This window comes from Corythoichthys intestinalis, chromosome 21, assembly GCF_030265065.1.
Source record: "Corythoichthys intestinalis isolate RoL2023-P3 chromosome 21, ASM3026506v1, whole genome shotgun sequence".
Classification (NCBI taxonomy): Eukaryota; Metazoa; Chordata; class Actinopteri; order Syngnathiformes; family Syngnathidae; genus Corythoichthys; species Corythoichthys intestinalis.
In genome coordinates, this window is record NC_080415.1 from 29018117 (window position 1) to 29046057 (window position 27941).

General features: G+C 40.0%; 2 protein-coding genes across 2 annotated transcripts in view; one reads left to right on the top strand and one right to left on the bottom strand.

Moving 5' to 3' along the window:
* Positions 1–4596: 4596 nt before the first annotated feature.
* On the top strand, positions 4597–13515 carry chac2 (ChaC, cation transport regulator homolog 2 (E. coli)). The gene is made up of 3 exons (XM_057825445.1): positions 4597–4855; positions 4985–5020; positions 8999–13515. Exons 1-3 carry the CDS (start codon positions 4721–4723, stop codon positions 9365–9367), a joined length of 540 nt encoding a protein of 179 aa, XP_057681428.1. The 5' UTR covers positions 4597–4720; the 3' UTR covers positions 9368–13515.
* Positions 8078–27941, bottom strand: part of psme4b (proteasome activator subunit 4b) — a 94528-nt gene continuing 74664 nt past the window's right edge. The window contains exons 43-54 of the mRNA XM_057825439.1: positions 27761–27886; positions 27540–27692; positions 27327–27431; positions 24836–24927; positions 24640–24771; positions 24340–24545; positions 22213–22298; positions 21879–22007; positions 17673–17828; positions 17342–17480; positions 14244–14377; positions 8078–10495 (exon numbers count right to left, since the gene is read on the bottom strand). Coding sequence (XP_057681422.1) covers positions 10361–10495; positions 14244–14377; positions 17342–17480; positions 17673–17828; positions 21879–22007; positions 22213–22298; positions 24340–24545; positions 24640–24771; positions 24836–24927; positions 27327–27431; positions 27540–27692; positions 27761–27886 — 1593 coding nt within the window. The 3' untranslated portion in view covers positions 8078–10360. The remainder of the gene's footprint in view (positions 10496–14243; positions 14378–17341; positions 17481–17672; positions 17829–21878; positions 22008–22212; positions 22299–24339; positions 24546–24639; positions 24772–24835; positions 24928–27326; positions 27432–27539; positions 27693–27760; positions 27887–27941) is intronic.

The window sequence follows — 27941 nt, forward strand, 5'->3', positions numbered from 1 at the left end:
CGATTTGACACCCTCTCTTACTCTGTGTCGTCCATTTACTCCATCTCTAGCCAGACCTCCGCTCGTCTTCCTCCTCGCCATCAGTTGGTTGCTAGGCAACTGGGATCATTGATCTGCAGGAGCGCTGTCATGAAAACACACACGCACGTATACGCATAAACACACACGTAGTTAGTGGAGTAGCGCCTTCAGTGAGGGCAGCCTCACTTACGGGATAAAGAGGAACACAAGAAAAGGAGGATTTCAGACACTGTATATGTGCATGTTCAAAGACACTGTATAAACATGCTACATACAGCACTGTACATTTTTATCCATTCATAGTATATTAGATTTAAATTTATAGTTATTTTAAAAAATATATACATTTTTGTAAGAATGCCATTATGCAAACATTAGGGCTTTCAAACGACTAACATTTTTGATTGAGTTAATCACAGCTTAAAAATTAATCGTAATTAATTGCAATTCCAAACCATCTCTAAAATATTTTTCTGTAAATTATTGTTGGTACATAAGTATTGTATTTGTTTATTATGACAATAAATTCACAAGATGGCATTAACATTAACGTTCTGTTAAAGGGATCCACGGATAGAAAGACTTGTAGTTCTTAAAAGATAAATATTAGTACAAGTAATTTTATATTGAAACTAGGGTTGTTCCGATCATGTTTTTTTTTTGCTCCCGTTCTGATCCCGATCGTTTTAGTTTGAGTATCTGCCGATCCCGATATTTCCCGAACCGATTGCTTTTTTTTGTGCTCCCGATTCAATTCCAATCATTCCCGATAATTTTTCCCGATCATATACATTTTGGCAATGCATTAAGAAAAAAATGAATAAAACTCGGACGAATATATACATTCATCATACAGTACATAAGTACTGTATTTGTTTATTATGACAAATCCTCAAGATGGCATTTACATTATTAACATTCTTTCTGTGAGAGGGATCCACGGATAGAAAGACTTGTAATTCTTAAAGGATAAATGTGACTTTCTATATTGTGACTAAATATGTCCATCTAGTGTATTTGTTGAGCTTTCAGTAAATGATACTGTACCCATTTAACTGTTCTGCCCAAATGCATGATGTGAAGTGCAACCATGACTGTGCGTACTGGTACCAATTGATATATCTTCTCTGTGTTGGGAAATAACATAGGGTGTTAAGAAAAAGATCGATTACTACCTTTCTTCCCCACATTGCTTCCCACGATATTTCTAATCGTAGGGAGAGGAATTGTAAGGCTTTAGCCAATTAAAAAAAGGCTCCAAAGGCTGCCAAAATTCACTCTTTTCTCTTTTTTTCTATTAAGGTCTCATATTATTTGAATTTTAAAAAAATTATTAGCTACAAAACACATTTTTTTCAGGGGTGCCAATAATTATGGAGGGCACTGTATTAGCAAATTGGAACATAAGTATAATGTTAAAATAAATAAAAAACAAAATATTCTAATTAAAATAAATCCAGTCCTTTAGGTGAGCCTAAACCCACAGCCACAGCTCACCATTATTACCGTTAGAACAAAAATAATTGAATTATTTTCCATAAAAAAGCACATGTGTATGACTCGTATCATGTTTACATTATACACACACTCTTAACAAAAAAAAAAAACACGTTTTACCACCACTAGACACACTAAACACGCTGGAGTTAACTCTCGTAGCTGGTGGGAAACACGACAGTGTTCTCACCTTTAATTTTGTATAAATGCAAAATAATATTGGAGATCTTGCCCCCTCGGCAGCTAACCTCCGCAAACATGTTTACATGTCGTTTGGCACTCCACCTCTAAGCCGCGGCCGTCTGTAACTTTGCAAGCGATTTTTGTTTTTCTTCGATGGGGCAAAAAGTTCAGGAATTTCACTTCCTCCAGCCATCGTGTTGCACAGCTGACTCACTGACACTGAGCAACAACCGGTGGGGGAGGGTTAAGCCTTACAACAGCAAGAGTGATTTCTCCATGCATTTTTGGGACATAAAAAGATAGCTAATACTTTAGGAATGGTATGACGGACACCTTTTGCGGTTTTGAAACCTTGATTTTCATACCATGGTATACCTTGAAACCGGTAATCTGCACATGTCTAGTTAATACCCACCTCTGATTATTACTTATATATTATAGTTATATATTGGCCAATATAGTTTGCATTTTACATCACTATTTATTTTAGGAACATTTTATGTCATTTTGTGTCATCCGGCAAATTATCTCACTTTTGAATGGATGGAAAAGATCCAAGCAGGACATAAATGGAATTAATTTCAATTCAATTTTATTTGTATAGCCCTAGATCACAACAACATTGTCTCAAAGGGCTTTGCAGAGGCAATATGATACACAATCAGAAACAGCAAATGAAGCAACAAAGATGAATAAATAAATTCAAGTCCTGGGTTTCCCCCATCCTTAGACCCTCCATGTCGGCAAGGAAAAACTCCAAAAACTCCAGTCTTCGGGAGAAAAATGAGAAACCTTGGGGAGTACCACAGTCAGGAGAGATCCACTACCAGGACGGATAGACAGGAAGCCCCAGGACCGCTAATAGGAATTAGGAGGTTAAGTGCTAATTAGTGACAGAATGACACCTGTCATATGAATTCATTAATGGCTATTATAGTGTCGTGTCATAATTATGACGGTCTTATGACGCCACTGTCAAATAAAGTGTTAACCCAAATAAATCAACAAATAAACTGCACTGGACTATAAGCCGCAAGATTCAAAATGAGGGGGAAAATGTAGCAGCTTATAGTCTGAAAATTACGGTAAAATCAGTCAAAACATGCAACTACTTGTGATTCCTTTTTGCATTACACCATTTCATTCATAAATATATCGAGTAACATGGCATTCGTGACAAGAGTTTGTAAATATATTTGTATTATTTGATTCATGATATCTGGTGAGCGATTGTCATCATGTCACTACAGCGAGTGAATCTAAGCTTTCTTCATTTATTTATTGATCCTTGAAGCAAGTGGGAGACATGCTCATGCACTGCTTGCGAAGAGAACATGGAAAAAAAAAAATCAAAATGTTGTGATCAGATACAAGAAGCAAGCAACAAAAACTCCCCAAAGGTTACAATGACCCCAATTTAGCTTTTGTATTGTAGCTCATCAAAAATTAAATGAAGAGGAAAATCAATCATTTAACTTGCTGACGGAGCTTCTCCTATCTGATATCTGCCAGCGAGAGAAAGCCGAGCGGCGCTCAAACAAATTAAGATCAGCACTAATCTCTTTTACACACACCAGCTCTGTCTTAAACAACACGGACGGGAAATAAAATATAAAAAAAAAAAACCCTCCTGTTACAAGAAATTTGTTGTGCTTGTCAGCTTCTCTGCTTGCTTATTGGGCAGACTAACCACTGCAGGATTCTGACTGGAGACATTTTGTATTTATGCGGGTATTTGAAACAATCCCAAGAACTGTCTGGGTTGCCGCCACATTTGCAGCAAATTTGCACCTGTGAAAATAAACATTATGAAAAATGAATATGTCAAAACTGGCAAAACTCAGTAGAAATGTCTGCGCTTTTTGAAGTACCTTTTCAGTTCACTCTGTGAATATTTTTGAGTTCACTTAGGGTCAATAGAGTACCCACATTGACTTTCATATCATGCGTCCGCTTGTTACATAGTCACAAAACACCTCTAAAGGGAAGCGGAGAGAGCACTTTCAGGATCAACGCTTCTTGGGATGGGAGTCACGGGATCAAGAAGTGCTTTTTGCGTGCATTTAGCTTTTGGAAGAGGCTTTATTCACCCCAAAAACCTGACCTGACCCCAATCGGGACAGAGTAGCATAAAATCTCTCAGGTTGGTTTGATGAAAGCAGGGAGGTTAAATGTGTTGACACATGTTTTAAAAGAGGACGCAAAACATTTAACTGCAACTTCAATGCAAGACTGGTGTGACAGTAAAAGAGCAAACAATTATGGAAAATAAGTCAAGTGAGGACATGACAGAATCAAATAGAGTGGTATCAAAATGTTGGCAATAACATTTGCAGGAACCCACTTTTAAAATGCGCCCCCCCCCCCCCCCAAAAATGCTTATGAAGGCAAAGGATTCTGAAACACGATCAAGGAAATTTAGCGACCCCTGGTGTCAGGGTACTGAAACGATTACAGAGAACCGTTTTCTTTGACGTTCGCACACACTAACATCAGATATAACTTGACTTGAGCGAACGGGAGACATTCTAAGGCTGTGTAAGATCATGGCGAAGTGAAATATTAATAATAAAAACAAGAGTACTGACAAAACCACTTTTTGCGATTGTCACTAAGGTTTTCACCGGCGTTGCGTCGCACAACGTCAGGTGCTAGCTAGCTTTAGCTGAAGGAACACTCATTGTAGTAACACTACTACCTTCAAAATAAAAACGAACATGCGTACGGCATCGAGTTATGTATATTTTTATATTTGTCACCCCATCGAATACTCAGTAAAGTATATTTCCTTAAAAATGTAAACTGGTTTTAAGGCACTTCAATAAAATTTAGCATCAATTAAATTATTGAAAACCTTAGTGTGAAAAGCAACCGGAATTGAGTGCGTCCCAAAGGTGGCTCTTGACCTGCTTTTGAGCTAAACACGCTTCTGAGATATAACTATATTTTTGACCTCCTATTTTTAAAATCAAGCCATTATTTTTATTATTGCGGTGTCGTTTATTTAAAAATTGGAATCATGTGGGTGTTCGGCTACGGCTCGCTGATTTGGAAGGTGGACTTTCCATACGAAGAGAAGCGAATTGGTTACATTAAGGGCTTCAGTCGTCGATTTTGGCAGGGAAGCACGGACCACCGCGGGGTGCCAGGGAAAGTGAGTCTGACGTCACCAAACATCACAGTCGTGTACCGTTTTAAAACAATAAAATAAAACTATGCAACGATTCATCACATTATAATTGACTAGAAAAATACTTCATTTCTGGCACTTTCCCCCCCACAGCCGGGTCGGGTGGTGACACTTGTGGAGGACCCTGAGGTAAGGAAACATTTGCCGAAATACTATACATATAATCCATAATAGTGATACATGTAATGTAGCTCGTGGGTAGTTACTATCACTAGAATTTGGGGGGGACAGGGTGGTCATAGGCAGTGTTGTTAATCTTACTTTTGAAAAAGTAATTAGTTACCGTTACAAATTAGTTCTCCTAAGCAGTAAATTAGTAATGATCCATTCTATAACATCTTTCACATTAAATATGTTTATATTAACTGATTGAACTGTCTTTTTGACCCCCCCTCCACCCCCTCCAAAAACATGGGTCATGTCGTTTACATTTTTTTTTTTTTTCCCTAATTTCACCCAAATTTCAACAACTTCAACAACAATTTGCAACAGCTACAGTGGTGCAAATAAGTATTTAGTCAACCACTAATTGTGCAAGTTTTCCCACTTGAAAATATTAGAGAGGCCTGTAATTGTCAACATGGGTAAACCTCAACCATGGAAGACAATGTGGGAAAAAAAACAGAAAATTACATTGTTTGATTTTTAAAGAATTTATTTGCAAATCATGGTGGAAAATAAGTATTTGGTCAATACCAATACCAATACTTTGTTATGTACCCTTTGTTGGCAATAAAGGAGGCCAAACATTTTCTTTAACTCTTCACAAGCTTTTCACACACTGCTGCTGGTATTTTGGCCCATTCCTCCATGCAGATCTCCTCTAGAGCAGTGATGTTTTGGGGCTGTCGTTGGGCAACATGGACTTTCAACTCCTCCACAGATTTTCTATGGGGTTGAGATCTGGAGACTGGCTAGGCCACTCCAGGAACTTGAAATGCTTCTTACGAAGCCACTCCTTTGTTGCCCTGGCTGTGTGTTTGGGATCATTGTCATGCTGATAGACCCAGCCACGTCTCATCTTCAATGCCCTTGCTGATGGAAGGGGATTTTCCCTCAAAATCTCTCGATACATGGCCCCATTCATTCTTTCCCTTACACACATTAGTCGTCCTGGTCCCTTTGCTGAAAAACAGCCCCAAAGAATGATGTTTCCACCTCCATGCGTGGCAGTGGGTATGGTGTTCTTCGGATGCAATTCAGTATTCTTTCTCCTTGAGAACCTGTGTTTCTACTAAAAAGTTCTATTTTGGTTTCATCTGACCATGACACATTCTCCCAGTCCTCTTCTGGATCATCCAAATGCTCTCGAGTGAACCGCAGACGGGCCTGGATGTGTATTTTCTTCAGCAGGGGGACACGTCTGGCAATGCAGGATTTGAGTCCCTGGCGGTGCATTGTGTTACTGATAGTAGCCTTTGTTACTGTGGTCCCAGCTCTCTGTACGTCATTCACTAGGTCCCCCCGAATGGTTCTGGGATTTTTGCCCACCGTTCTTGTTTTCATTCTGACGCCACAGGGTGAGATCTTCCATGGAGCCCCAGATCGAGGGAGAATATCAGTGGTCTTTTATGTCTCTCATTTTCTAATAATTGCTCCCACAGTTGATTTCTTTACACCAAGCGTTTTACATATAGCAGATTCAGTCTTCCCAGCCTGGTGCAGGTCTACAATTTTGTCTCTGGTGTCCTTCGACAGCTCTTTGGTCTTGGCCATAGTGGAGTTTGGAGTGTGACTGACTGAGATTGTGGACAGGTGTCTTATACCGATAATGAGTTAAAACAGGTGCCACTAATACAGGTAACGAGTGGAGTCTCGTTAGAAGTTAGACCTCTTTGACAGCCATAAATCTTGCTTGTTTGTAGGTGACCAAATACTTATTTTCCACTCTAATTTGGAAATAAATTCTTTAAAAATCAAACAATGTGATTTTCTGTTTTTTTTTTCCCCTTCCACATTCTGACTCTCATGGTTGAGGTTTACCCATGTTGACAATTACAGGCCTCTCTAATCTTTTCAAGTAGGAGAACTTGCACAATTGGTGGTTGACTAAAAACTTATTAGCCCCACTGTATATAAGAGTGTAATGGTATATAAATTAACTTTCAAATGCTGTTAGAAGAAAAGCCTTTTGTTTTTTTTCTGTTGTACTAAACCCGCACTGAACCGTAACCCTCGTAGTGAGATACATACTCATCCGTGACCAGTGTTGTTAATTTTACTTTAAAAAAGTAATTAATTAGTTACAAATTACTTCTCCCAAAAAGTAATTGTGTTAGTAACTCAGTTACCTGAATGTAAGAGTAATTAGTTACTTGGCAAAGTAACTAGTGATAATTATTTTTTTTCTCAAAAAAAAAAATCTAGTTCTATAATATGATATCTACCGTGTCATGTGGGCGTAGTTTGTCGGCCATGGCTACAGTCAGGTATTATTGGAGCCACCTAGCATCGCGGTTGCAACGGAGTCTTCCCCTCTCCTGCTCTGCTCTCTCGTCTCCGTGAGTCCGTTTCTCTCAGACTTTTTTTATTCAACCAACTTATTAACGCATAGTAATGCACGCTTTTCCCGCCTCAGTAACGGTAACGGCGTTGCCAAGATGAAAAAATTAATTAGATTACTCATTACTGAAAAAAATAACGCCGTTAGTAACGCCGTTATATTCTAACGCCGTTATTAACAACACTGTCCGTGACTTGTGTGTACTGTCACACCCCTAATATATATACTGTTGATATATTTTCAATATGCAGGCGAGGCTCTGAATCTCTTCCCTCTCCCATCTTTGCTGATCTGATTTATTATTAAAAAAAAAAAAAAAAAAAAAAAAAAAAAAGTTTATGGATACATCATTCAAGAAAAGTTTCTGGCAAGGGACTATTTTAGGTGATAAAAACAAATTATTATTATATAGTAGCATTGACAAGGACAATGCGCACTTGGTGATGATAATGCATACTCAACAGGAAAACAGTCCATTATTTTCAATTAATTTTACCCGCCTGAACTCCACGAACTATTAAAAAAAGTTGGCCGAGAGATTAAGATGACGCCCCCACGCTAAATGCTAATTCTAGCGAGAACACGAATGCTATGATAACGCTCCGAGCCACCTGGCATCACGTTTGCAACGGTGTCACAACCCTCTTCCCTCCTCACCCCTCCCGCTCTGCTCTCTCCCTGTCTCTCTCTCTCACATGTGATTCAACCACTTGTAGTACCGCACAACTTCACATGCTCATTATCGGAAACGGCGTTGCAAAGATGGTGATAGTTATTAATTGGATTACTCACTACTGTCAAAAATAACGCCGTTAGTAACGGTGTTATACTCTAACGCCATTAATAAAACTGGTCATAGGTCACCACAAGACCCAAACTTATGGTGCATAATTTTTTTTAAAAATTATTTAAAAATTATGTATTCACTACAAGCCCCTCCCAGTTGAATTAGATTTGACGTCTATCACTGTCAATTGCAGCCAATAATTTAAAAGTAGCCTAAACCTAAAGACGCTCAATTAGACAGTGAATCTTCTCTATTTAAGCAAAATGCCACCATGTTACATCATCTTTTTCACGCTATTCACTCAGTTTATGACACCTACTGTACTTTTCACCTCTACTATCATAACAGATGAAGATTAATGAAACAACGCCTCGTTATACAGCAGTAAAACGCCAATTAGCAGCTGATGATCATAACTTTTACTACCTTGTAAGCTGTCACCGTATGAGTGCGTTTAGCCACGCCGACGGCATACAAAAGAGCCCCGTTGTCAGAAGCTAGCAAGGTCACAGTGCGCACTAAAAAAGATGATATCGCCTATTCCGCTGAAACAAAAGCGAGGATGACTGCTTGTTTGTGACCTTGGACGGGAGATAATTTTTTCCTCTCGACTGGGGAGCCGATAACGCTTAGAAAATCTGCATTAAAGAGAATAGCGATGCATATCTGACAATGTTACTGCGGAAGTTAGCGTAGCTTTTTTGCATTTGGCATATTGTTTCTGGAAACTAGGTATGGTAGGGTTCTTATAAATAAATATTATTTAAAGGGAATATCTGTGACCGTTCTAAAGTTCTGTATCCATGTGTCCAATCAGGGTTGTGTTTGGGGCGTGGCCTATAAGCTTCCCACAGGCCGCGAACAGGAAGTCAAGCAGCAACTGGACTACAGGGAAAAAGGCGGCTACCGCGTTATGGTCGTGGCCTTCCACCCGCGGCCACCTCTGTCGCCGCCCCCTAGCCAGACGCTGCTTTACATTGGCTCACGGGACAACCCCAACTACCTTGGCCCCGCCTCTTTGGAGGAGATAGCCAATCAGATTGTGTGCTCCACAGGGCCTAGCGGGCAGAACACTGAGTATCTGTTTGAACTAGCCGACGCCGTCAGGAGCATCCTGCCCGAGGATAACGACACGCACTTGTTTGGTCTAGAGACGCTAGTGCGTGAAAAAATTCAAAGATCGTAACTTATTCCCAAGTCGAGGTCTTAGATTTGCTCATCAGTCTCAGGGTTTATGTTTTGGCACACAGGAATAAAAAGCTCAAGGCAAACGCGCTACCTTCCGCTTGAATGTGTTCTGGTACAAAGTGTGGCACGCAACGCTTCCAGTGACACGAAACCACTTGATGCCATCACTCTACCAGAACAAAACATGGACGCCTAAAGCCAAATGAACAGACGAAGTGGAAGCTACTGTTTTTGAAAGCATGAAACATCGCAGGATGACTTGTCAAACTGGAAATGATTCTATGCAGGTGTTAAACCACAAGTCGGTACAAAGTTCATGTATAACAATGTTTTGTTCTATTTTGTTGACTTGGGTTTTTGTAAATGTAGCTTCATGTGCGTGTTCACAAAAATAAAGTCTTGAAACATTGGTCTTACCTGAAGTTAGGCTTGGAACTGGCGATCCTGTTGACGTTCAAGACGAATTCAATTAAAAGTACATCTCTGTGCAGATGAGCCATTTATTGATCAGTATAGATTACATATATACTGTATATATTTCACAGACTTAAATATATAAATAATAGGAATAACAATTACATACTTGTGTAAAGCATTTTAAACCACAATTTTATGCAAAATATCAGCATTTGTAACAATAAATGCGATGCAATGTCCACTCTATACGTGATTTGATTTATGTTAACCTTAAATACATAGTGTACATATTTACAGAGCTAAATACTTATATTTAGCATACGACTGATTATGCGAGACCTTGACCAAATTGCCACGATGAATGAAAATGAGCCTCAGAATTAATTAGAAAACAATATTGACTTTTAAAAGACAAACCAAACCGGTTTCCCAGGGAGTATTTCATCCTTGCCTCGGGAAGGTGAAGGTTGACTCACTGGTGCCGCTCCCAGCTTTTGTTAAATGTCACTCCAGCAAACAAATAAAAACAGATGGAGGGATGGACCAAAAGTTGCCAGCATTCAGATTTTTTTTTTTAAGCGTAGTAGCACGGAGACACCAGCAAGTCTGTGAGCACCAGCAGCTGGTCGTCGGTGAAGCGCTGCCGATGCTCTTGCCAGTTGTCGTGGTGTGTGCGACGAAATTCCGACAAGGTTTTTTTCACCGTCATCTTGGAAGCAACAACAGCAAAAAAAAAAATTCACAACTACAGGAACGCGCAGATTATAAGTGTAATTGTTATGTCTATCTACTTTGTATCACTACGTCACTACGTATTACTACCTAATGCGACAAGTTACTATTACTAAAACCTTAACCAACTGGCTGCCATTGACCGATAGATGTCCAAGGGAGGGTTGGCAGCAATTCACCACAACAGACAATGTTGACGAGCCTAGCAGATGCTTAAACTTGAACATTTGAAAGGCTAATTTGTATAGGGTTGAAATAATGTGTATAGATAAAACGGATACTTTCTTAAAGGGATCCACGGATAGAAAGACTTGTAGTTCTTAAAAGATAAACGTTACTATGAGTTCAAATAATTTGATATGATGAAAACCCCTCTTAATGTTTTAGGTTTTATACAATTTGTAAAATAAACATATTGGCCCGAATATAAGACGGCCCTGATTATAAGACGACCCCCTCTTTTTCAAGACTCAAGTTTGAAAAAAAGACTTTTTGAACACCAAATTAATTTTTATACAGAAAATATTTACAGTACATCCAAAACAAATGATTATAACAATATATTTGAGAGAAAAGCATGTAATTTTGCCTCATTCATATCTTAATATCTGAACATTTAAATATGTAAACTAAAGTGCAATCACATTCGTAAATGAATGGCTTCTGGTTTTTGAAATGTAAATAAACCAAGCTATTGTGATAAAACAACAAAATTGCAATAACTGCATTAACCATCAAAGTGAAGTTTAACTAACTGTAGTCTTGAAACAAATCTGAATAAGGAAAAACATTGCAATAAAATAATGAAAACTGGTTAAACTAAAAAGAGTAGCTGAGATCTGTCATGACAGAACATCGCTTCAATTATATGTGGCGCCATCTAGCGTCGTGAATGGGTATAATTTCTAGACCGTGAATATAAGACGACCCCCTCTCTTTCAGTGTTTTTTCAATGCAAAAAAATACAGTCTTATATTCGGGCCAATACGGTAGTTTAACAAGTAGGTCGCCATTGTTGTTGACGTCGCAAGGCGGTGACATCACATGGTTACGCTGCCTTGCTTACAGAGTATGACTCTAGTGACATAAACTAGTCATCTGTTCAACCCTTTCAAATTGACATTAATGACAGCACTGTCGATATTTCACAAAACGAGCAACAAAAGCAAAACTAACAGGAAAGACGGGCTGAGACGAGAATATAACAAAACCGGTGTTCTGCCAAAATGTGCTACATCGGCGAAACGTCTACATGAGGCGAATTTGACACCCAAAGTACTACCATGTGCTTTCAGCTTGTTTTGTTTAGATGCATATAGACAGAACATACTAAAGGTGCCTTAAAAAAATACTTAAACGTAGTAATATCAAATAACAGTGGTTTAAATACGCTACGTGACTAATGTGGTCAACAGATCAAAAATCTGCTTTAAAGCTGCCACAAGAAAACACAATGCTTAAAAGAATGAGAGGAAAACACGCAAAAAGTATTTCTAACCAAGAATCGAGACTTTTACGTCCATATGTATAAAGCATTCAGGGATTTAAGCATTTGTTCACAAGACTTTTCAACGTTAAAAGCTCTTTGTGGTGATATGGTGGCGCCACAGTGGCTTAAAGACTAGCAGCACATTCGACATATTTACGTAAAATAAATGCTAACTGCCCTTTTTTTTTTTGCTTTCAACCAAGAAATGAGACTGTTTCACGTCCATATGTACGAAGAATTCAGGGATTTAAGCATTTGTTCACAAGACTTTTCAACGTAAAAAGCTCTTTGTAGTGATATGGCGGTGCCACAGTGGCTTAAAGACTAGCAGCACATTTGACATACTTACTTAAAATAAATGCTAACGGCCCGTTTTTTATGCTTTTAACCAAGAAACGCGACTGTCGCTGCTTTTAATAGTTCAATGTGAGGCGATATTACCAAACAAGACACGCTAACATGTACGACAAGATTACAGGGTAATACGTAGCGATAAAGCTAGTTTAATTTCACAGCAGCAGTATTTCGCGAGAGCGCGAGATTCGAAAAAGTACGCCACAAAGGCTAGTTGCGAGATTGTTGAAATTATTAATTAAAAAAAATAATAAAGTAAATGTTATACACACAATGGCTTCCTAAAATTTGCTTTAATATATTGTTCTACGTAAAGGACGTCAGTCAAGGTCGGCCCCCCATATTTTTACCTCACCAAATCTGGCCCCCTTTGCAAAAAGTTTGGACACCCCTGGTCTATGGTAAAATGGTGTTCGTCTAGTGAGTGGCAAACTACGTCATCACCCCGAGCGTCCATTGCGGGCATAAAACATGGCGCCCTCCATGTACTAAATATTACAGATTTCTAAATCAATGGCAATATTTTTATGTGTTTCTAATAACACACTGTATTTTGTTAAAATAAAACAATTGTGGCTTATTAGAGCCTACAAGTCTAAGTCCGAGGTTCCTTTTAAGGACTTCAAGGGATAAAGAAACACCTTGATCATGTGCATCTCAGCGGAAAAATCTTCTTCAATAAAACAAAATTTCATTTTTCTGATATATAATAGTTAAGAAAAATGCAAATTAAAGCCAATATTTCCTGGAAATGGGTGAAATAGCCTTTTTCAGACATTTTTAGTGCCACTACTATTTTAGTCAATCAAATGAGAGTATCTCAGATTGTCCTGCCTACTCATGTGCTATTCATGGCTATTGGAAAACCAAGCTTTAATACAGGATACAGGGAGTGAAATGGGTTTAGTCTGAGTCTCTGACAGAGAAAGACAGTGACAGACTGAACAGGTACATCAACTTTTAAAGTGTGCCTGTAATCAGCGTTTATTTGCTGTATGCATGTGGAGTGACTTATGTCACGTCAGTCACATAATGGCTGCAGTTGTACACAGTATTTTTTTTTCTATGTTTAAACATTCCTCCATTATCAGAGGTCTATGAAATGCGCTATTTGCATATTAAAATTTGGAGCAAGTCTGTCACAAGAAGGTCATTTATACATGTGTTGTCTATTGCTTTGAATTTACACATAATAAAAGGATTTTTTTTAAAGTTCTATTTTTTTGGAAGGTCGTGCAGTTTTTCTTAAAAAAAAAAAAAAAAAAAAAAGAAGATTTTTTTCCTCCTAATGCTAAACAAATAACTTTTTAAATAGAATAATACCATGATGATCAAATTTGGGAATTCTCATTTTTTTTGTCCGTATTCCCAGCCATGTTTATGTGCTGCTCTTTCTAGCAATCCTTCTAGCAACACTTCCTTTTTACGATTAAAAACTAACGAGCCCGCTTCTCATTTATTGATGCTAAAAGGCAACGCGTCAGCTATGGAATTAGTGCGACAGGCCAGGAGTGGTGGTGGAGGAGCGGCAGCTAGAGCACAAAAAGGCGATCACAATAAGAGAACATGCACTCATGACTTATTAAAAGGGTCTTGTTCATTTGATTAAATGATTAACTGGAAACTGAGTGCCTGTAAAACCTATTTTAATGGAGAGCCTGGTGTCTAAAATCTAGTGAATTGTGTTGTTTTTTTGTTTTTTTTCTACTTTGCGGCAGAACGAGCTGCTGAATGATCATCTCTGGCTGGCCCACCGCGCTCATCTATTATTTACACTCATTGATCACATTGTGTACGTCTGAGACCTGGGGCACTATTTTCCCCTCAAGTGGCCAGCCCAGTGATATTCTCGCAGTTGTTGTCGTTTTTTTAAGAAAAGTACCTCGATGGGTTGCGGGTCGTTGAGGTGGTCACTCAGGTCCATCAGAATCTGCGGCATCCAGGTGGGGACGTCATAAGGGCTGGACAGGATGCACGCGCTCAGGCCCAAAACTCCCGCGTGGCGACGCACCAGATCTACACCCATGCAAACAAAATGGCCGTCACCTTTTATGAAGGACGTTGGTGTGGTTTTGTGCATGGTTTCCTTTGTAACAGACTGCCTTTTTCATTAATGAAATGAAGGAGGTTTAGTGATTCTGAGGCTGCTTTTGTGTAGTTATCATCGGTAGGTGACATTTATTGAAGCGGAGGTTATGTATTCAGTTCCATATGGCTGTGTTCAAGCATGTCATTTTTAAAAGAAGAAAATGATGTTACAAGATAAAAAGCATTTTTCACAAAGTAGCTTCTTTTTTCATAATGCCTTTTTCCACAAAGGCCTTTTTATTTCATAATGTTGTTTTCCACCAGAATGAAGCGAGTCTGGCTAACTGCGTTAGCATTTGGTAGCGTCACTTTCAGAGTTTCTCAGAGAAGCGAAACGGTTGGATAGTAATTGAATGCTTTTAACACAGCCTGAGCGAGGATTTCAGCAGCAGTCTGTTTTTGATGAGATGCTTTCTGGAAGTTTACTGAACAGTTCATCAACGCTACCAAATGCTAATGACCAGACTCCGCCTTATGACAAAATATCTTCGTTGTCGTCAGTATTGACAATAACGAAAATATTTCGTCGACGAACCATTTTTTCATGTTGATAACGAGCCAAAAACATGGTTTGGGAGACTAGAACATAAAGAGACGAATGCCGGTTTTAAACTGACGAGACGACAACGAGATGAAAATGCGACATCCTTTCTGTCATGTTCACAATACGTGACATTTTCATATTGTACATGGAGAATGTCAGCTTGCATCGTGGTTGGGTTGTGTCAATTATGTGAGATTTGCTGCGCCTCTCCCTCCTCACCGGAGATTAGGATGTGTCTCCAGCTAGGCTGCGCTCCATCTTGTTTGTTTGTAAACAGACTAAGATTTGTTTTCTATCTTGGCAAGAGAGAATATGCAATGTTGCTTTAGCCTTTAAAGGTCTGTGCTGAGTGATCATCAGATGCTAAATGACCTAGCGTTAGTGTAGCATTTGCATTAGCTTCAGAATGGCGAGCGTCCTCTTTTCTGGTCAGTAAGTCTGGAGCAGTGGTTCTTAACCCTGCTGAAGGTACCAAACACCACAAGTTACACATGTGGATTCATTGAACTCTTCAGAATTAATGATCAAAACAGATATATCTAAGCTAGCAAGCTAATAATTTAGCAAATGTATGTTCAAAATTATTCTCATTTTGACAGCATGTTTTATAAACAGGTCAAAATTTGTGACCACGCTGCCGATTGTTCTGTTGTATTCCCTCATACCAAGTGCGAGTTAACCGTCCACTGAGCAAACCTGTTCCTCCTTCCATCAGTTCGAGGAATAGCAGTTAAAAGAAATGGATTAAGCCTGTAAATTTGGAGCAAACCAGTCCAAAACCTGGTCTAAAAAAAAACTTTGCCGAGATTTAATCAGTACGAAAATAGGGCTCTGCGTTTCTTTACACTAGAGTTTGACCGAACACACGTTAAGAACAACTGGTCTAGAGGATGTTAAACACTTGGACAACCTATTATCATTAATTTTACAAACAGTTCATGGCTTCTAGGTAAGATTAATAATAATTAAAAAAAAAAAAAAAAGTATGGTTTTTCCTGCTGAGTGTGTATTATCGTCACAAAGTTGGCGTTGTCCTTGTAGACGCTACAATATTTGCCCGTCTGTCTATGTTCATTTGAAATTGCTTGATTTTTACAGACGGAAACATTTTGAGTAACTGTTGTAGATAAAAACAATTTGAAATGACTAAAACATAAAGACTACCGTAATTTTCGGACTTAAACCGCAAATTTTTTCCCTCATTTCGAATCCTGCGGCTCATAGTCCAGTGCGGCTTATTTTTTGATTTGGGTTAATAGGTAACACTTTATTTGACAGTGGCATCATAAGACTGCCGTAAGACCATCATAATTATGACATGACATTATCATGGGGGTTAATGAATGCTTATGACATATGTCATTAAGTGTCATCCGGCAAATTATGTGACTATCTCCATTTATGTCCAGCTCGGATCCTTTACATCCATTCAAAAGTGAGATAATTTGCCGGATAACACTAAATGACATCTGTTATAGGCATTCATTAATGCTCACGACAGTGTCATGTCATAATTACGACGGTCTAATGGGGCCACTGTCATATAAAATGTTACCAAATACCAAAACTAGCAATTAATGGAACAATTGGAACATTAACTGAAGAAATAATTAGCACAGAACATAAATTTTGATTGTTATTTACATTTGTCGCGCTGCAATGCATGCTAAGAGGCATGTTAGACAACAGTATTGACAGCAGGTGGTAGCAGAGGTTCACCGTCAGTGATGGCCAAATGAAGCTTCTTGAAGCGTCATGGTGGTTCATTTGGTTTTATGACATTCTTATGATGCCGCTGTAAAATAAAGTGTTACCAGGTAATATCTTTTGGAGTAAATATCTCATAATACAATGAGGAGAGCTTGCGGCTTATAGTCCAGTGGGGCTCATCCATGAACAAATGCTGTTTTCGCGCCAAATTTGGTGGGTGGCGGCTTATAGTAAGGTGCGCCTTATAGTGCGAAAATTACGTTTGGTCTTACTAATGTCCCACCCCCAGGAAAAAGTACATTCAGGTTATGCAGTTATATCATCCCTACTAATATTGAGACCAAACCTACGGCCTTGAATGCAAATAAGGTTGTTTAAAAGTTGGTGCGGATAATTTGAGCATCCTGAAAAGTTGTGTTATATCCCTACCGTCCCTATGCAAACCTACGACCTTGATTGACAGCGATAGACGTCTAATCCATTTGAACAGGGAGGGGCCGGCAGGGAAGAATCGCTGTCAGCCCTCAAACCAAATGGATTGAACGTCTGTCGCTGTCAATGTCAGTGAATGCGAAAGCTTGACTATTTTGAGCGTTCTTGCTTGTGAGTTTGAGTATTTGGTATTTATGTGTGTGTACCAGTGGAAGCCAGCTCTCCTCTGGCCTTGGGTAGGCGCGTGTGACTCAGCGTCTGCAGTTGAATCTGCAGACTGCGGTCCAGAGGGAAGAAGTGGCACTGCAGTAAACCACTCAGGGTGGTGCCTGCCATGTCCCTCACCTACACACAAGAGAGTAGCCATCACAAGGCAGGTTTAGGAAGTGAAAGGTATCAACTATTCATGTTTGAAAGAAAAAATACTGCAAGGTTGCAGAGAGTTCAGCTGAGAACTCATTTTGCATATGAACATGACCCGCTTCCAACCGCCTGAAGAACAAAAAATACATTTGCGTTTCTTTTTTTTAACATCACCTCAAGCTGCTCGTCCAACAGCAGACGCATGACCAGCTTGCGGACGCGCTGCACCTCCGCGGGCACGCTGAGCAAAGTGAATAAGTTGGAGAAGACCGTAATCTGTAGGTAGGTCAGCACAGAGTAGCGCGCGTGCCACGACCTGCTGCCGGCCATCTGTAACGACACACGCGATCGGTGAGCGTTCGCCGTGTTGGTAATATTTGCCGAGGAGGGTGTCGTATGTTCGTGCGGACCACCTTCAAATGTCAAGGCGTGTTAATACGTGCGAGTGTGACGAATGAGGCCGTCCTCGGCGGCTACATGACGCATAATTCAGAAGCTTATCTGATGGAATAATGTGTTGGGCTTCATACATGATCACATAAACCAAGCACGGGAACCAGCGGTTGTATTTGTGACTTTGCGTGAGAATGGGAAAAACAAAGTCGTAGGTCATAAAAACAGAGGCTAGGTAAGTTAATTATTGGAATGAGTTTATCACTAGTAGACGTCCAATCCGTTTGAAGTGGGAGGGTGGCAGCGAATTCGGTCATTCGTTGCCATCCCTCCCACTTCAAACGGATTGGGCGTCTATGGCCGTCAGTGGCAACCAATGCCAGCCAATTCATTTTGCAACATTTCACGTCATTTCCTGTTGATTTTGGGGCATTAACGAGACACTTCCAGTTGATTTTGGGCAGAGGTAGGTAGTAAAACGTTATATATACTCCGGTTACATTTACTTGAGAACATTTTGGACGAAAATGTACTTCTGAGAGTAGTTTTACCAAGCTATACTTTTTACTTTTATCCATCCATCCATCCATCCATCCATCCATCCATCCATCAATAATCTTCCACTTGCTCCAGAGTCAGTTCGTGGAGGCAGCAGCTTTAACAGGGAAGCCCAGACTTCCCTCTCCCCAGCCACTTCAACCAGCTCCTCCGGCGGGATCACAAGGTGTTCCCAGGCCAGCCGAGAAACAGTCTCTCCAGCATGTCCTGGGTCGTCCCGCAGGTGGGAAATGCCCAGAACACGTTTTCAGGAGGCACCCGAACCAGATGCCCGAGCCACCTCAGCTGGCTCCTTTCAACGCGGAGGAGTAGCGGCTCGACGCAGAGTCCCTCCCAGATGACAGCTTCTCACCCTATCTCTAAGGGAGAGCCCACACAGTAGGAAACTAATTTCGGCGGCTTGTATCCAGGATCTTGTTCTTTCACTCACAACCCACAGCTCGTGACCATAGGTGAGTGTAGGAACGTAAATCGAGAGCTTTGCCTTTCGGCTCAGCTCCTTCTTCACCACTACAGACTGGTGCAGAGTTTGCATTACCGCAGACGCTGCACCGATCTGCCTGTCGATCTCCCGCTCCCTCCTACCCTCACTCGTGAACATGACCCCAAGATACTTGAACTCCTCCATTTGTGGCAGAATCTCATCCCCGACCCGGAGAGGGCACTCCACTCTTTTCCGACTGAGGACCATGGTTTCGGATTTAGAGGTACTGATCTTCATTCCAACCACTTCACACTCGACTGCGAACCGCTCCAGTGAGAGTTGGAGATCACGGCTTGACGAATCCAACAAAACCACATCCTCTGCAAAAAGCAGAGATGCGATGCTGAGGTCACCAAACCGGACCCTCTCAACACTTCAGCTGCGCCTAGAAATTCTGTCCATAAAAATTATGAACAGAATCGGCGACAAAGGGCAGCCTTGGCGGAGTCCGACCCTCACTGGGAACGAATTCGACTTACCGCCGGCAATGCGGACCAAACTCTGACACCGGTCGTACAGGGACCGAACAGCCCATACCAAGGGGCTCGGTACCCCGTGCTCCCGGAGCACCTCCCACAGGACTCCCCGAGGCACACGGTCATTCTCCAGACCCACAAAACACATGTAGACTGGTTGGGCAAACTCCCATGCACCCTCGAGGACCCTGCCGAGGGTGTAGAGGTGTTCCACTGCTCCACGGCCAGGATGAAAACCACAGTGCTCCTCATGAATCAGATTCGACTTCCCGACGGACCCTTCTCTCCAGCAACCCTGAATAGACTTTACTGGGGAGACTGAGGAGTGGACCCTCCTGTCCCTGTTCTTAAAAAGGGGGAACCGCCACCCCGGTCTGCCATTCCAGAGGCACTGTCCCAGATGTCCACGCGATGTTGTAGAGGCGTGTCAGCCACGACAGCCCCACAACATCCACAGCCTTTAGGAACTCCGGGCGGATTTTATCGACCCCTGGGGCCTTGCCACTGAAGAACTTCCCAACCACCTCAGTGACTTCAACCCCAAAGATCAGAGAGCCCACCTCGGAGTCCCCAGACTCTGCTTCCTCAAAGGAAGTCGTGTCGATGGAATAGAGGAGGTCTTCGAAGTACTGTATTGGCCCGAATATAAAACTGATTTTTGTATTGAAATAAGACTAAAAAAGAGGGGTTCATCTTATATTCGCGGTCTAGACATGATACCCATTCACGACGCTAGATGGCGCCAGATATCATTGAAGCGATGTTCTGTCATGACAGATCTCAGCTACTCTCAAGTTAAACCAGTTTGCATTATTATATTGCAATGTTTTTCCTTATTCAGATTCAATTCAATTCCTTTTATTGTCATTGCAAGCAGAGTACACAACAAAATTGGAGAGCTAATCTGTGGTACCATAAAACACAAGACAGCTTTGTTTCAAGACTACAGTTACAGTTAGACTTTACTTTGATTGTTAATGCAGTTATTGCAATTTTGTTGTTTTATAACAATAGATTGGTTTATTTACATTTCAAAAACCCGAAGCCATTTATTTACGAATGTGATTGCACTTATTTTACATATTCAAATGTTCAGATATTAAGATTTGAATGAGGAAAAATAACATGCTTTTTCTCTCAAATATATTGTTATAATCATTTATTTTGGATGTACTGTAAGTATTTTCTGTATAAAAATTAATTTGGTGTTCAAAAAGTCTTTTTTCAAACTTGAGTCTTGAAAAAGAGGGGGTCGTCTTATAATCAGGGCTGTCTTATATTCGGGCCAATACGGTACTCTCCCCACCAACTCACGGTTTGAGGCACGTCGCATGAGAATTACAGTCGTTTTGTAGGGTCGGTCGCCAACGGGCTTACACTCACTAGGGATTCACACGATTACTGGGTTCTAAATCACAGAGATGATTTGTGTACACTCTACCCCTTTCTATCACTTAGCTTATAGACTCCCCTACCTTCTTCCCCCCCTTTTCCTGGTCAACAGGCCCCCCACATGGTGTCAACCGGAAATACATTTAGCTGACGATAGCACCAACATATTAGTAGTTAGTGTAGTTAGGCGTTCAATGTATTTCTTGTTGTTGTGTTTCTTCTCTTTCTTCTGTTGTTTCTTTTCTTCTGTTCCCCCATAACCCCTTCCTGTTCGCTGTTTTGTCATAATAAATGAGGTATGTTGAATGATCACAAAGGGAGTATGTCAGACTCTCAATGTGAAACATTAAAACTGTTCAGACTATCCGGGCACTTAGACTTTCATTCTCCGTGTCAAACAGCTGAACAGGACAGGTTTAAAAAAAAAAAAAAAAAAAAAAAGAATTACGGTCGTTTTGGTATATGAACTGTGTCGCTGTGTCAAATAGTTCTGGCCGGGCGACACGCCGAAGAAACGCCATTGAAAAGGAAAAAAGGAATATTATAGATGGTTGCTTTTGTAGTACATGCAAAGCTAAGGTCAAATATTGTTTGACACTAATCATGATTAATCGCAAAGATCTAGAGCGTTTTTTGCAATTACCTTACAGTTTTTCTCCTTTACCTTATCCCTGCATGAATTCTTTGCTTTTTTCTTTTCAGGGACAAGAACAATTTATCTACTGTAAATTTGGCCCCAGGGCCTTGAGTTTGACACTTGTGTTCTAAAGCAATTAATGCCGACGAAAAAATTTTTAATCACTGCCCAGCCTCAATACATTTTTCCTGAGAGAAATGCATTTTACCTAGATTATCACCACTTTACGTTTTCTATCAGCAACAACTTCATATAAAGTAGTCGCAACAACAAGGCGCCCCAAAGGCACAGCCCCTTCAAGATAAATCGCTGCTAGCCACAATGCAGTCACAATGGACTGGACGTCTACCGCCGGTGATGGCAGCGAATTCAAAAACGGCTTGGTGCATGAAAGGCAGATTGAATCATAAAAAAACCAACAAGTTTTGCGTGCGAGTGACCTCTTCCAGGGCAGCCAAGACGAGAGGGATGTGTCGGGGATAGAGCAGGCCCTGGGACATCAGAGAGAGGCATGTGCGAGCGTCCTGTTTCATCTCATCATAACTCTCATCAATCTCCACCGGGGCGATCTGCGGGGAGTGGGGGCGAGAGAGAAAGAGCGACGAAGAGAAAGAGCGAGAGAGAGAGGTGGAGGAAGGTAGGGCGACAGCAGCGAAGCAGCGTTGTGAGTAAATGAAGAGAGAAATGGAGTCTAATGGCCAAGTAAGATGGAGTGGGTAATAACGTTGCACTGGGACTGAGCGCGTGTGTGTGTGTGTGTGTGTACGTGCTTGCCTTGAAAAGCAGAGGCAGGAGTTGAAGTTGCTGCTGAACAGGCGTGGTGAACGTCCGCCCGGCGCTGGCCAGCAGCCATTTTAAGACTAGAAAAAAAACAGAGAGAGAAAAACGCAGACACAATGAAAAGCTATTCCATCAAATGGAGCTGCCAGGGTGACCTCACCGTGACGCCTTCACTACCGCGCGACATTCGTCATCATTTTACCGCACGGCAATTGAGTTAATGCCGGTCAATATACATTTATTTTGTTCTCACAGGTGAAAAGATTGTTTTTCATGGTCTAATTAATTTATGATTTGCTACAGGCTCAAATTGTGTTTTCTTTTAAACCTAGAGTAGTAGAAGCATTTTACATCTTTGTTTTTCTTTGCTTGATCAATGTCATGGAAATGCTTTTACATATTTAAGGGAAAGTTTTTTTCAAACAATATATTAAAGACATCAGTAAATATTGCAGAGTACTTTCAAAAATAGCTAGCTTAATGAGAAATTTCTGACTGATACTGTGTACATGTACTTATTAAAGCAATACAACTAAAAACAAAAAGATTAATACCCAGATAATAGTTTTATATTATTTTTAACATTTATTGGGCGTCAAAGAAAATTGAGTAATTAATAGTTAAAACTAGTGCTGCCATAATCGATTAACTCGAGTAATTTAATTAGGAAAAAAAAGATTTGAATTTAATTTAGCTGCTTCCAGTATTCCTTTAATTTAAAGTGGAATTGTAATTGTTTGTTTTGAAAGTGTTTGCATTTAGTTTTATTGATTTCGGTGAATACACTGCCCAATAGTGGTGACAGTGAATATGACATAAGTCATTTTACATGGCTGAATCCAGCTGCTCCCTGTTAAGACCAACATAAGCTGAGTTTTTGTTTGAGCTAGTGTTTATTTCATGCATATGAAATTTAGTTTAATGGTATATTTAACCATTTTTTGTGGGAATATGTTTTTTAAAACAATACATTCAAAACATCACTAAATATTGCAGAGTACTTTTAAAAATAGTTTTATGAGAAATTTCTGACACTGTATTTATTAATACAACGCAAAAATTATCATTTTTAACATTCATAGGGGCGTCAAATAAAATCAATTAATAGTTAAAACTAGTGTTGCGATAATCGATAAACTCGAGTAATTCAATTAGAAAAACGATTCAAATTAAATTTAGCTGCTTCCAGTATTCCTTTAATTAAAGTGGAATTGTAATGGTTTGTTTTGAAAATGTTTGCATTTAGTTTTATTGATTTGGGTGGATACACTGCCCCCTAGTGGTGACAGTGAATATGACATAACTAATTTCACATGGCTAAATCCAGCTGCTCCCTGTTAAGACCAACATAAGTTTTTGTTTGAGCTAATGGTTTTTTGATGAATTCAAAACTTAGTTCATTGGAGTATTTAGCCATTTTTTGTGGGAATATGTGTTTGAACCATTTGTTAAGAGTATTGTTAAAAAAAAAAAAAAAAGCATTTTATAGCATTTAAGCTAACAGACTTTTGCTATGTAAGTTAGCCAATTGTTCTTTTGTTGTACTTAGATCCTCAAATATTTATTTGTTATTCCGTTTGAGGCTGAGCTCAGGTATTTTAATTTTCTATGTTCCTTATCCGATTACTCGATTATTCGAATTAACTAGTTCATTGATTAATCGAATTCTTAAAACAATCGATTGCTGGAGCCTTAGTTAAAACAATTTATGAATATTAATTGAAAAATAAATAAAGATGAATGTAGTAGTGATGCAACTGAGTTTTAAATATTTAACTATGAAGTACAACCAAATATGAAAAAAAAAGCTTATTCCCAATAATGACAATACACTTCATTAACTCACAATGTAATCCAGACAAAATGGAGAAAGTAGGACCAAAAGGATAGCTCGGAATCCCACCACCCCCCCTTTTTTTTTTTAATGTATTCTACATTTGTAGTCAGCATGATTAATACATTCTAATGCACACTTCAGCACTTTGTGACCAGACACACTGGCTAAAATTAGACCTGTGTCATCTTGTAAGCTTCCCACCTGACTAGCTTTTAAAGCCTTCTCATCTAAACCCAATTTTTCCTCCAGCCTTGCAAGGACTAGGCAAAAATCTGCAGTCTGACCCGTCTTGAGCAGCTTGACAGCCTGTGTGCGCCCGTCGGCGGTCTCGGGGGCGTTCTCCTCGCGCACGTGGTTGTGAATCTCCGCCTCGGACGTGAGGGGCTTGAGCCGCTCCAGCACCCGGGTGACGAAGTCGGCTACGTGGGGGGAGGAAGTGGGCTGCGTGTGGGGCAGGGCCACGTCCATCATGAAGATGTAGGTCAGGACACTGGAGGGGGAGAAGAAAGAAAAAGAACACAAGTTAAGTCAGACGAAGATAAAGATTGGGTTGCAGTACAGAACACGTCGGCGTTCGTCGGTACCTGCCGATGCGCTCGCGTACGTTCTTGTACACGTGCGTGAGTTTGGGTTCCAGGTAAGCCAAGAGCCTGTGCAGGAGTTCGGACACTCGCCACTGTTGCTGGGCCAGACCGCCCTGGAGCACGTACAGCAAACTGAGGCGCAAACCGCAAAGTTAAAAAATGTTAAAGAGTGCCGCCGCCGAGGACACGTGAGTACCTGGCGTCTCGGAATGAGCTTCCCTCGCCGATGAGCGGCTTCTCCATCAGCAGCTCGAACAGCCAGTGGAGCTTTCTGGGATCACGGCCCTCCTATTGGACAACTAGCGACTTTTGGCAAGGCAAAGCTTTCCAACTTAAACTAATTGCTGTTACCACTACAGTCCAGCAAGTGTTACTAATAAATCTCTTTGTGTGGTCCGCCAAAGTAAATCATGTGCAACCACAAGTTTCATGCCAAAATAAAAAGTTAAATTAAAAAAAATCTGTAGGCCTCAATGAAAGATCAAAGGCTTCAGAAATCTTAGAAAATGTACCTATAAAAAAAAAAATATATATATATATATATATATATATATATACACACTGTATAGATTTTTAATATTTTATTTAAAAAAAAAATATATTGACAGAACTTAGACGTGACAAGTTTAACGCCCATGCATCATGTCAAAAAAAAAAAAAAAAAAAAACGCTAAAGTCTTAAACCAGTCATAACATCCCAATGCTCACCTAACGCAAGATAGCCTTGACAATAATATCCCAAAAAGCAAATTCAACACAAATAGTTTTTCATTTTTTTTACTGACTGATCAACTGTGACTGCCATTGATTAAATTTCTGATCCATTTGGACTTAGGTCGACGATCGCTTCCAGCTGTTTCTATTTGAAAAGTATTCGACGTCTCTTGCAGTCAATGGCACAGAAACACTATTTACTGCCAGCCCGACCAATACATTGTACATAAATCACAATGACACTGAAACACGATCCCTTAATAAAAATTACTACTTCAAAACTGCAATTTATATTTACCATAATTTTCGCACTATAAGGCGCACCTGCCTATAAGCCGCCACCCACCATATGTAACACGAAAACAATATTTGTTCATAGATACGCCACACTGAACTATAACAGATGTACATAAATATGTAAATAACAATCATAATTCATGTTCTGCGCAAATTTTTTCTTCAGTTACCGTTTCAGTTGTTTCCTTAATTGCTAGTTATACCGTATTGGCCGGAATATAAAACGGCCCTGATTATAAGACGACCCCATTTTTTTCAAGCCTCAAGTTTGAAAAGACTTTTTGAACACAAAATTGATTTTTATTCCATAAAAAATAATTACAGTACATCCAAAACAAATTATAAAATATTTGAGAGAAAAAGCATGTTATTTTGCCTCATTCAAATCTTAATATCTGAACATTTAAATATGTAAACTAAAGTGCAATCACATTCATAAATGAATGGTTTCTGGTTTTTGAAATGTAAATAAACCTATCTATTGTGATAAAACAACAAAATTGTAATAACTGCATTAACCATCAAAGTGAGGTCTAACTGTAACTGTAGTCTTGAAACAAATCTGAAGAAGGAAAAACATTGCAATAAAATAATGCTAACTGGTTAAACTTGAGAGTAGCTGAGCTCTATCATGATAGAACATCGCTTCAATGATATCTGGCGCCATCTAGGGTCGTGAATGGGGAGAGTAACTGAGATCTGTCATGACAGAATATCGCTTCAATGATATCTGGCGCCATCTAGCGTCGTGAATGTGTATAATGTCTAGAACGCGAATATAAGACCCCCTCTTTTTCAGTCTTATTTCAATGCAAAAAACACTGTCTTATATTCAGGCCAATACGGTAATATTTGGTAACACTATCTGACAGTGGTGCCATAAGACTTATTAAACAATCCTATTTATGACATGACACAGTCATGAGGATTAATGAATGCTTATGACAGGTGTCATTTAGTGTTATCAGGCAAATTATCTCACTTTTGAATGTATGTAAAAGATCTAAACTGGACATAAATGGCGTTAGCTAACATAATTTGCCGGATGACACTTAATGACTTATGTCATAAGCATTCAGTAATGCTCATGATAGTGTCATGTCATATACATGACCGTCTTATGACACTACTGTAAAATAGTGTTACCAAATACCATAACGAGCAATTAATGAAACAGCTGGAATAGTAACTGAATAAACGATTAGCACAGAACATGAATTTTGATTATTACTTACATCTGTACCGTTGCAAAGCATGCTAGGAGGCATGCATTGCTATTAACCCAAATAAATCGACAAATAAGCCGCACTGGACTATAAGCCGCAGGATTCAAAATGAAGGAAAATAGTAGCGGCTTATAGTCCGAAAATTACGGTACGTGGGTTATCTGGACCAGTCCATCAATCATCGTCAATGGCAGGCAATGAGTTAAATGTGCTCTTAAACCTACCCCTCAAGGGGGAAAAATACTTCAGTTTTATTGTAAATTGGTTCAATAAACATAAAAATGAATATAATTACATTTCAGAAAACATCTGTATCCCTCTCTATCTTTGCCAGTACACCACAAACAGCGTCAATTTCCAATTAGAACGCATGGATTTCTCTTGCTGGCATTTTTCATCATCAAATCAAGAAATCTGTGTATTTTTTTAGTTGTACAGTAGCAGACTCACGCATGCAGTGGCGACGCAGGTGCCCCAGTCTGTGAAGGTTTCCACAGTCACGTTGGTCAATGCCATCTTGATCAGTGGAGACAAAAAATGCCATAATTTGTCGACCTATACACACCACACACAAAAAAATGAGTTTTCTCCCCTTTGGAGGTGTTTTTATTGACACTAGTACAGAAAACCTCTAAATCAAGGTTCCACTGTAATGTTTCGTGCCTTGCTGAAACTCCACAGTTTGCTTCCCCGGATGAGCCCGGCGGCGATCTCGCAAACGCAACGCTGCGAGCTCTCGTGCGGGTCGGCGGACAACTGCTCCAAGTGCGGCCGCAGTAGAGGTAGGAAGACATCACCATAGTTGCGAAACAGGCCCTTGTGGTCAAAGAGGCGAACGGGGGTCAGTCAAGTTGGAGCTTACGAAAGGTCGCGTCGAGTCGTACCTTAAAGAGACAGAAGCGTCGAGGGTTGAAGCTGTCTTTTCCTTTCCGCTCTTCCAAAGACAGGAACTCCATCAGTTGCTCGATGAACTCCGGGTCGGAGAAATATTCAAAAATGATCTTTTCTGACTGAAAAGAAAATTAATATGAGAGATATTTCTTCTCCTTTGTGTGTACAAGTATG